At 32.5% G+C, this 12,235-nt stretch overlaps 1 protein-coding gene across 5 annotated transcripts in view; it reads right to left on the reverse strand.

The window, feature by feature from the left end:
• The window catches only part of LOC111055449 (DNA polymerase eta), a 101,106-nt gene that overhangs the window by 80,324 nt on the left and 8,547 nt on the right, over nucleotides 1-12,235 (reverse strand). For all 5 annotated transcript variants that reach the window (XM_039423457.1, XM_039423460.1, XM_039423456.1 and 2 more), the window contains exon 2: nucleotides 5,772-5,908. In XM_039423457.1, coding sequence (XP_039279391.1) covers nucleotides 5,772-5,899 — 128 coding nt within the window. In that variant the 5' untranslated portion in view covers nucleotides 5,900-5,908. The remainder of the gene's footprint in view (nucleotides 1-5,771; nucleotides 5,909-12,235) is intronic.

The raw sequence follows: 12,235 nt of genomic DNA on the forward strand, positions 1-12,235 counted from the left end.
ATAATTTCTTAGTCTTTTTATGTAATATGAATAATAATTACCACAATATCAACTTTTCAACTACACAGAAAGTGAATATTATTGATTTTTGGTGAGTTGTCGGTTATATACTCTGACATTCATTTTTAAAATATTGTATTTTGGAAAGTAACCCTATTCAGCTTAGGCTATGGGTGCTCATTTTATTTTGCATTATTCATTATTATCTTGTTGGATGTAACGTATATCATATTATTTTTTAAATATAATTGTGTAACCGCCCCAGATGGGGGTAGAAGAGAGATATCTAAAATACTAAAGGGCGAGTCATGGGACTGGACAAACAACAAAATTTTGCCTTCTAACTTGTAAATTTTATTGACTGAACTAATCTACTAGAAATTTGAACACCAAATAATCGAAAACATTCTATTGCAACTATACTTATAAAATTCTTATCTCACTGACTCACTCACTCACTGATCACGATTTCTGGAAAACTACTGGATGGATTGCAACAAAACTTGGAATATAGCTTCCTTATACGTCCTAGATGCTGACTGAGAAATGTTAAGACAATATTTCAACTCTAAGGGTGGTTTTTAAGGGTTTAAAGTTCGTCTTTTAGCATATATATTCTTCTTCTCCCAATCTCTTAATTATAATTGAAATATCCTTATTATATGTTACCATCCTATACTATTAAACGAGCAACTTCTGTTTATATGTTTAGATGTTTGGATGTTTAGATGTTTGTATTTCACCGGATCTCGAAAACGGCTCTAACAATTCTCACGAAATTCAGAACATAATAGGTTTATAATATAAAGATTCGATTGCACTAGGTCTCATCCCTGGGAGAACTCGCTGAAGGACATAAAAAGGATGATTATTATTCATCCTTGGAAAAACAGCTGATAATAATTATTATTTCATCGTCTGTTGATGATGGAAGTGAGTGAGCGAGTTCATGTGTGTGGGACTGTGTCAAAATTATGACTCAGCTGTTAAACTTTTGTAATAATTCAATCAGGTACTTAGTGCCGGTTGCAAAAAAGCCGGGTTATTTTCAATCCTGATTAATTCCAGTAGATCCATCTTTTTGAAATGGTCTTCTCTGATTTGGTTCACGTGAAGTTAATCAGGATTAAAATTTAACCGGCTTTTGTGCAACTGGGTCTTTGTGAGGGTAATTTTTGCATTCCTCTGTGAATTAATCTCAATTTACTGTGATTAGATAGAACATGTCTGTATGAATGTTATTATAATTTCTTCTTTCGTAATAAATTGTTTATGCTTTTGTACTCCAGAGCGAAGCTCAGTCCCCAGTATTAGAACTATAATCTAGAGAGAGTACCTCTTCGAAACAGTTGTTAACTGGCAACTAAATTAATTATTTTTTTCAGGTTGGCATTAAGTTGAGATGACTTCATTAGGTTGGCACCAAGTTGAAGAACTAATTAAAATGCACTTATCGAGAACAAATTGATTGGGCACTGCTGCTTCAATCAAAGCTTTACCTTGGAGTATAGATAAATTTTATTTTTCATAAAACAGACATTTATGAATGGAGTTCCTTCTATCAATTGATCCTATTCTATCAAAACTAATTTTGTTTGTATATCCGACATATCGCGAAAACTGCTTAAACAATTTCGATGAAATTTTAATAATTCAGTATGATATATGGAGGGTATTTTTAAAACTTCAGAAGTGTCAATTGTGGAATCTGTTTGCAAAGAATGAGGAAATTTGGCCAAAATTTAACTTGGGCGAAAGAAAGGGGTTATTTATTAGAACGGCCAAATAGCTGTCGTTGCTTTCCATAATGTAAAAATATTTTCCATAGAAGTAAGGCGCTTTTCCCATGAATCAATAATTATTCCCAAACATTGATTATTTTACCAAATAAAATTGAAGAAAGCTTTCGATAAAAATATTGGAGAATATGCATAACAGTTCGTTAACTGTCAGTATTCCTGATTAATAGCATCAATGCTCCCCATTCAAACAATGCTGACACATCCATGTGAATCTTACTATAATTTGGTTACTTTAGATCAGATAAAGATAATAATGTTGATGATCGCTACTGTTTCAATTTCAATCATGTTTGACATTTTTGCTTTTGATGCCAGCTGTTATGTGAAATAAGCTCATTGAATGAAATCATAATCATTGAAGTCAATTATACTAAAGCAATTATTTCTGTTTGAATATGTGTGTTTCTTTGTGGATATGTATGTATGTCGGACGGTTCCCGGAAACGGCTCTAACAATTTTGATTAAATCAGGTATATAGTGGGTTTGCGACAAAAAACATTAATTTGGAACAGGTCTCAACTCTGCGAAAATTCGCTGAAGTTCCTTGAGAAAGGATTATTGGTCCCTCAAGTAGCAGCTGATCTGATTTTTTTTTCATAGTCTGTTGAGAACGTAAGAGAGTGTAAGGAAATTAAAAAGATTATAATAGCTGTAGTTGAGTTAAAAAATTTGGCGACCTTAATTTAAAACATTGCAGTATTCATGGAACATCATCTGGAAGAATTGGTTCAGAAAGAGAAATGCAACTAATTTCTTCAGCTTCTGTTGTATTGGTTCCTCTGTTGCTCTATGTTTGTACGCAGCCATGGCCTTGAGAGAGCCAGTTGCACTGTCTGTTAATTCATAATCCGGACTAAATACCACGAGAACCAATGAGAGAAGCCTTCTATTAAAAAAACCTGCTCTGATTAATTCTCATGAAATTTAATCCTGATTGAAATTGAACAGGCTTTTGTGCTACTGAGCTAACAATTTCAGTATCAATATCAGCATTTCAATATCTGCTAAAAACTAAATCGAAAAAACATAATATTCTATCAGGTGCTCCTATTTCCTTTCATGATGTCATTACATGACACAAGACAAACCTATCGATATTGATAGATCACAAGTGGATACTAAAGTTGTCAATCCTATTATAATATCAAGCAAGCAATTTCTGTAATATGGTTATGTATGTCCAACAGGTCTCGAAAACGGCTCTATTGATTTTCACGAAATTTGGAACATAGTAGGTTTATGATATAAAAATTCTATTGCACTAGGTCTCATCCCTGGGAAAACTCGCTGAAGGACATGAAAAGGATAATAATTATACATCCTTGGAAAAACAGATGATAATTTCGTTGTCTGTCGATAACAGAAGATGCATGTGCCTGAGTGGGAGAGAGATAGAATTATGCCCAGCTGTTGAATCTAGAAATTTTAATCAACTTGATCAAAATAATCTGATTTGTTGACATGACATTGTATATCATTCTAAATTAGAGTATATCATAATTTTCAAAGTTTATCATTATTTTACAGTTTTAAGTGATTAGTGAGTGTTATTTTGTTATTCAAATTTGTCTGTAAACAATCTAAATTAGAACTTTTCTGTTTTCAAATGTTTCGATTGAAAATTGGACCTGAATTCAAGTGTATGGAACATAACTTACTTTTTGGACTATTTATAGTGTATAAATCAAAATTCGGGGAAGAAGCACTTTTGGGCTGTGCCTGTTAGTCCTTCCCCAATCATTTTAAAGATTGTGTTCTGTTTATCAATAAATAAATAACGAGCGAAGCTCGGTGTACCGATATTTTAGATAGATATTAAATTGTGTTGTATGTTGGTTTACATCCAAATTTTCATCCCTAAGCTTTTTGTTTCAAGCTAAGTTCAAAGAATGAGATCATATAATGGTAGTCAATAATCAAAGTGATTGAATAAACTCTATTCAGATTTATGCAAATTCACATTAAAATCATCCCACTTCAATATTTATGGTAGTAAAGTTTAGGGCATGAGAAATCATCTACAATAAATTAATGTTATACTAACTATTATGAATGGACTCTTATGTATGAATGGACTTTCATGGAAGAAAGAATCAGTGGATTGGCTGCTTTTACACTTTTGGAAAACGAAAAGTAAGCGACAGGCTACGCCACAAATTCCAGAATAAGCAGGAGATCCATGGATACCAGAGTCATTAAATTCCGAATCAACTTAATTTGGAATTTAATCTTCAATTGCATCAAGCAAAAACAAAAATAGCACGATCACTGCTAATTTGATAACTGTCAACGGGAAATATTAAATGCCAATGAATAAAGTCGAAGTTGACTCTTAAGCCCCACCCAATATTCTACAAAATTCGCTGCAATTAGACAACTACAGAGCAGTTCCAACACATCAATTAATTATTCGAATGATTTGACTCAATAATTTTCATGCCAAGTTGTGGCCTAATCTCAAAAACGATTAAAACAATTTCGATAGAATTTAGATTAAAAATGTTTCACAAAAATAATCTTATCTTTTAATTCCCGTAGCGAAGCACGGGTGCCCTGCTAGTATTCTATAAGTCAAGAAAACTATATTTAAAATTTTGCTAATTCGCTAACTGATTGTCTGGAAATCTAACTGTTCACGAAGGTAGTAGCGTGGACTATTATTTTACTATTACAAATTAATGATACTAGGGACTCGGTCATTCAATGGTTTTTAGCATGAGGCAGAAACTATAATGACACTCATCATCGTTCAATTTATACATCTATCATTATTAAAATTTTCACTACACTATTGTTGATTCACAAGGATTTTCAATAAACATTCACACATATTCACTTCTCTAATTATTAATAAACTATTTCAACATAATCCACGACAAAAAATAATATCTTTCAACAAATTTATACAACAAACAAATTCAACAAAACGTTAATTTTGTGCCCTTGAGACCTCTGGATTTTCAATGTTATTCCGGCCGCGATTTGATTGGACTGATCTTTTCCACGCAAATTATGTTTCCCTTCCACCAACGAGACGACGGTCCACGTAGAGATAGAGCACAATTCCGTGGGAAAGGAAAATGCAAGTTTGAAATATTACCAATTACTCGTATATTTTCCATCGCTAACGGAAATGCAGTTCCGTGAGAATATTTCCACTCTGCATAAAATTGGAGTCATTTCGGACGCAAGTTAGCAAAATCGTAATATGAGAAAATTATTTTTCAACAGAAAATATATTTCTAAAGACAAAAAAGTCACACTGAAAATTCAACTAAATGAGCACAAGGGTCTGATTGAAAAGTCCTAATTCTACACCTTTTTAAATGAACCCAATCAATAGATCTATTTCAATATCATAACCATTAGGCTATATCATTACAATTGAATGAGATGGACAGATGCTTAAAATATTGTACTCTTTTTGAATAAATACAGCCGTTTTATAATAATATAAATGATGTAGTCTATTTTTGGTAAATTATGTATTAATTAAAATTTATAATACAATAAAGGAAACGCGGAATAGAAAATTCACGCATCATCATGTCTGAACTATTGGACTGATTAACTTGACATTTTGCAAATAGATTCTTTATTTAACGAGGATGGTCATGGACCTATTTTATATTCATTCAAGATTTCAGTAGATTTCTAATTGGACCCTTGTGGAGCACATGTTAGTTGCTAGTCTATGATATAATAAAGGACAGAATCGATTTAAACCTGTAGGGGATAGGAAATACACGAATGACTCATCATCACGTCAGAACTACTTGACTGATTATCTTAAAATTTTGCATATTGATTCTCAATTTACCAAGGATGGTTACAGGTCTGTTATCAATTCTTTAAGATTTCATTACATCAAGTTTTCTGTTTGTCAAGTTTTTAATCAGAAGCGAAGCATGGGTTACCAGCTAGTAATTAATATTAAAGGTTAAAGTTGGAGTTTTATTACATCTTACCCTCCTCCTTTCCAAGTGTTATATTGAACGACTGCCAAAGGTTTATCTTTTAATGAAGAATTCAGTCTAACTTCAACTTGACAGTAGAAACAGTCCATGTCGATTAAGGCAATCACTCGGTCACTCATGGTTAAGACCTGTGGCAATGAATTACATAACAATACAAGTTAAATTGGACATCATTACATTGATTCACAAAAATATAGTAGGCCTATAAGTCAAGTATAATAACGTAAGAAACTCCACCCCACCAACTAAAAGCCATGCGAATTTACTTCATTTTACTATATAAAATTAATGTCTTTTAGCCAAAATAAAGGCGCTGAGCTCAAGAGGCGTTTTTCAGACGAGTCAGCAACATGTCGTGCCTCCTCGTTTGCAAAAACGTCTTGTGTGCTCAGTCCCTTAAGCTTATCTAACACTAGCAGGGTACCCGTGCTTCGCTACTGGAATTAAATGTTCAGATTATTTTTGTAAAATATTTATAACCTGAATTCTACCAGAGCCGTTATAATCGTTTTTGAGATCCATCATACAAACAAAAATTGCTTGCTGAATCTAACTTGAATAATACATTAATATAGTCTCGTCACTGTCATAGAATTTTGTATCCGAAAAGGTGCTCTCCCTCGATGAAAATGTTATTATATTATATGGGACCGTTTCAAGTTTCATTCAAATACATTTCTATAATACTTAGTTACCCAAAAATCGTTGTCAGTAAGTGTGATGATTAGTTGCGTTGCTATCACCTCAGTTTGAACAACACATTCAACTCTGTTGAAATATACATTCAACTGCGTATTTTAAAAAGCAATCAAAAGTAGTTAGCGATGCCTTATGGTGTCACCCAGTTGCTCTTATGCACTCATCTTTACATCAGGGAATATTTTTATTGAATCATGCAATGTTTTCAAATTATATGTTATAACCACAGCTGTTAATTTTCTCTCTTTCTCTCTTTAGTTTTCAACAAACGATGGAAATTTCTGTTTCAATAAGCTGCCACTTGGATGATCAATTTTTCCTCTCAGGTTATCTCAGAGATGAGACTCAGCTCAAATTTATTTTTGTATCACGGACCTACTATTTGCTAGGATAATCTTATGATCTGCCCTTTATCGGTAATAAATGAAGAAATTATGCCACAGCTTAGCATGAAAAATATTGAGTCTAATCATTTGAATTATTAATTGATGTGTTGGAAGTGCTCTGTAGAATAGTAGACTAATTGCAGCGAATTTTGTGGAATATTGGGCGGGGCTTAAGAGTCGACCTCGACTTTATCCATTGGCAATTAATATTTCTCGTTGACAGTTATCAAATTAGCAGTGATCATTTTATTTTTGCTTTTGCTTGATGCATTTGAAAATAGAATTCCAAATCAAGTTTATTTGGAATTGGTTGACTCTGGTATCCATGGATCTCTTGCTTATTCTGGAATTTCTGGCATAGCCTATCGCTTAAGCTGGTTTACACCGAAGTTATTGACAAAATGTTCATAACTTAATCCTTATGGATTCTATTAGATTGAACGGAACTTGACTAACACATAATGTTCATCAAATGTTTACATTTTGTTAATAACTTTGGTGTAAACGCAGCTTTACTCTTTGTTTCACTTATTCAAAAGTGTAAAAGCAGCCAATCCACTGATTCTTTCTTCCATGGAAGTCCATTTATATATGAGAGTCCATTCATAATAATTAGTCTAACATTTAATTTGGCTGACTTCTCATGTCCTAAACTTTACTACCATAAATATTAAAGTGGGAATTTTTAAGTGGACATTTTAATGTTAATTTGAATAATTCTGAATAGAGTTTATTTAATCAATTTGAATGTAAATTAATATGTAACTTAATTTCATTTTTATCTAAATTAGAACCTTTAATATTTACTTGTGATTCCTTAATATAAATATCAATGGGTATGTCCTGTGTCATGTAATGACATCAATATCGGAGACCGAGCTTCGCTCTGGAGTACAAAAGCATAAAAAATGTATTACGAAAGAAGAAATTATAATATCATTCATAGTTCATACAGAAATGTTTCATCTAATCTCAGTAAATTGAGATTAATTCCCAGAGGAATGCAAAAATTTCCCTCACAAAGGCCCGGTTGCACAAAAGCCGGTTGAATTTATATCCTCATTGATTTCACGTGAACCAAATCAGAGAAGACCATTTCAAAAAAAGACGGATCTACTGGAATTTATCAGGATTGAAAATAATCCGTCTTTTTTGGAACCGGCACTAAGTACCTGATAGAATGATTACATAAGTTCAACAGCTGAGTCATAATTTTGATACAGACTCACACACATGAACTCGCTCACTCACTTACATCATCAACAGACGACGAAATAATTATTGTCAGCTGTTTTTCCAAGGATAAATAATAATTATACTTTCAATGTCCTTCAGCGAGTTTTCCCAGGGATGAGACCTAGTGCAATCGAATCTTTATATTATAAACCTACTATGTTCTGAATTTCGTGAGAATATTGTTAGAGCCGTTTTCGAGATCCGGTGGAATACAAACATATAAACATCCAAACATCTGAACATCTAAACATATAAACAGAAATTGCTCGTTTAATAGTATAGGATGAAAGGAAATAGGACCAGCTGATGGAATGTTTTTTTCGATATAGTTTTTAGCTGATTTTGAAACATGAATATATCAGGTTCAGTAGCTCAAAAGCCTGTTCAATTTCAATCATGATTAAAATCCATGAGAACTAATCTAATCAGAGCAGGGTTTTTTTAATAGAAGGCTTACTCTGATTGGTTCTCTTGGTATTTAGTCCGGATTAGGAATTAACGGACAAGACAACTGGCTCTCTCAAGGCCATGGCTGTGTAGAAACATAGAGCAACAGAGGAACCAATACAACAGAAGCTGAAGAAATTAGTCAAATTTCTATCACCTCACAATAAACATCAATTCAACTACCATATGTTTGGAGAGATCAATTTTAAATTTATTTTGCTATCATCCGGTCACTTTCTGTACCTATTCTTCCAGATGTTCCATGAATACTGCAATGTTTTAAAATAAGATCGCTAAATTTGGTAACTCAACTACAGCTATTATAATCTTTTTCACTTGCTCACACTTTCTCGCGTTTTCAACAGAGTATGGAAACTTCTTTTGATCAGCTGCTACTTGAGGGACCAATAATCTTTTCTGAAAGAGCTTCAGCAATTTTTCCCAGAGTTGAGACCTGTTCAAAAATAATTATTTTTATCGCAAACGTACTCTATTCCAGATTTAATAAAAAAATGTTGGAGGCGTTTTCGAAATCCGTCAGACATACATACATATCGGCAAACACACATATTTAAACAGAAATCGTTCACTTAGTATAATTGACTTCTATGATTATGATTTCATTTAATGAGAGTTTATTTCACATAATAATAACAAAAGGTATAAAAAGTTAAAATGCCTAACATAATAAATTATTATTGAAATCGAAACTAATAACAGCTGGCATAAAAATCAAAAATGGCAATCATAATATTTTGAAATCGAAACAGTAGCTTATCTCCATCTGATCTAATGTAAACAAATTATAGTAAGATTTACTTCAATGTGTCAGCATTATTTGAATGGGGAGCATTGCTGCTATTAATGAGGAATACTGACGGTTTCAAGTGAATATCAACGAACTGTTATGCATATTCTCCAATATTTTTATCAAAAGCTACCTTCTATTTTCTTTGGTAACACAACTAATGTTTGGGAATAATTGATTCATGGGAAAAGCTCCTTACATCTATGGAAGATATTTTTACATTAGGAAAAGCAACAACAGCTATTTGGCCGTTTTAATAAATAACCCCTTTCTTTCGTCAAGTTAAATTCTGGCCGAATTTCCTCATTCTTTGCACACAGATTCCACAACGGACACTTCTGAAGTTTTAAAAATACCCTCCATTCATCATACTGAAGGATTAAAATTTCATCGAAATTGTTTAAGCTGTTCACGCGATCTGTCAGATATACAAACAAAATTTGTCTTGATAGAATAGGATCAATTGATAGAACTCCCGTCCTAAAAGTTTGTTTTATGAAACATAAAAATTATCTATACTCCCAGGAATAGAAATAAAACTATTTATTATATTTTATATTCTGATATTTATAAATCTGATTACCCTTTTTAAAATTATTCAACACAACATGTTTCGGCTATAAATCATGCCATTATCAAGTGATTGGAAAATAAATAATAATATAATATTCTCAGGAATAGCTCTGATTGAAGTAGCAGTGCCCAATTAATTTTTCCGCGATTAATGCATTTTAATCTTCAACTTGGTGCCAACCTAACAAAGTTAACTCAACTTAATGCCAACCTGACAAAATTAATAATTTGGTTTCCAGTTAACAACTGTTTCGAAGAGGTGCTCTCTCTAGATTATAGTTCTATATTAACCTATGGTATGGACATTTCAATTATAATTAAGAGATTGGAATAAGAAGAATATACATGCTGAAAGACGAACTTTAAACCCTTAAAAACCACCCTTAGAGTTAAAATATCGCCAAAAGATTTCTTAGTGAGCACCTAGGACTTATAAGGAAGCTATAATTCAAGTTTTGTTGCAATCCGTCCAGTAGTTTTCCAGAAATCGTGATCAGTGAGTCAGTGAGATAACAATTTTAAAAGTATAGAAGATATTGAAAAAATGGTGTTACACCGAAACTCCAATGTAGCAAATCAGCATAATCAATATTGATTTCTCATTAATTATTATTAATTTATTTTTTACCTATGTAAATGTTTATTGCCATTAACAATATCATTAAATAATGGTCATCAACTATGAGCTAATATGTTTATTTATTTACAAGCAAACATACAGGTTTGGAATCAACAGGCTTTGATGGTACTTTAGAATAAAATGATAAATTATAATTAAAACTACCCAGAAACACTAAAGAAAAATACATTAAATAGATGCAAAGGCAAAAGAAAACCGCCATCAACACAGAAATGACCTGACCAACAACACAATTCAGATATTGGTAACTATAGGCTAGTGATCACTGGTGAACTCAAGCCTCTCAAAGTTAAGTGCAGGTGTGCAGCGCTGACATGTCAAGGAAGCTACTAATTATTGATTTTATAATTTAATGTTGATTGGCGAAAAAGAAACTAAACTTCTGTACAAACCATACAGATTAAATCTGAATTGGGCATACTTTTAACAAGACCTGGCCCCTGTTTCAAAAAAACTTAGAAGTCCTGTAATAAAGGAACAGCTGATTTTATCGGCTATATCTTCTTCTATACTTATAAAATTCTTATCTCACTGACTCACTGATCACGATTTCTGGAAAACTACTGGACGGATTGCAACAAAACTTGAAATATAGCTTCCTTATAAGTCCTAGGTGCTCACTAAGAAATCTTTTGGCGATATTTCAACTCTAAGGGTGATTTTTAAGGGTGTAAAGTTCGTCTTTTAGCATGTATATTCTTCTTCTCCCAATCTCTTAATTATAATTGAAATGTCCATATCATATGTTACTATAGAACTATAATCTAGAGAGAGTACCTCTTCAAAACAGTTGTTGACTACTGGCAACTAAATTATTAATTTTGTCAGGTTGGCATCAAGTTGAGATGACTTCATTAGGTTGGCACCAAGTTGAAGAACTAATTAAAATGCATTTATCGAGAACAAATTGATTGGGCAATGCTGCTTCAATCGGAGCTATACCTTGGAGTATAGATAATTTTTATTTTTCATAAAACAAACTTTTATGACTGGAGTTGCTTCAATCAATTCATCCTATTCTATCGAGACTAATATTGTTTGTATATCCGACATCGCGAAAACTGCTTAAACAGTTTCGATTAAATTTTAATAATTCAGTATGATAAATGGAGGGTATTTTTAAAACTTCAGAAGTGTCCGTTGTGGAATCTGTGTGCAAAGAATGAGAAAATTCAGCCAGAATTTAACTTGACGAAAGAAAGGGGTTATCTATTAAAACGGCCAAATAGCTGTTGTTGCTTTTCCTAATGTAAAAATATCTCCTATAGAAGTAAGGCGCTTTTCCCATGAATCAATTATTCCCGAACATTGATTGTTTGTTCTAAAAATATTAGAGAATATGCATAATAGTTCGTTGACTGTCAGTAATGTGAATCTTACTATAATTTGGTTACTTTAGATCAGATGAAGATAATAATGTTGATGATCGCTACTGTTTCAATTTCAATCATGTTTGACATTTTTGCTTTTGATGCCAACTGTTATTATTTTGTGAAGTAAGCTCTCATTGAATGAAATCATAATCATTGAAGTCAATTATACCATAGAGAAACAATAGCGTAATTATGTTATATATCCTCTGTTGCTCTATGTTTGTACCCAGCAATGGCCTTGAGAGAGCCAGTTGCACTGTCTGTTAATTCATTATCCGGACTAAATACCACAA

This window comes from Nilaparvata lugens, chromosome 3 (assembly GCF_014356525.2).
Source record: "Nilaparvata lugens isolate BPH chromosome 3, ASM1435652v1, whole genome shotgun sequence".
Lineage (NCBI taxonomy): Eukaryota > Metazoa > Arthropoda > Insecta > Hemiptera > Delphacidae > Nilaparvata > Nilaparvata lugens.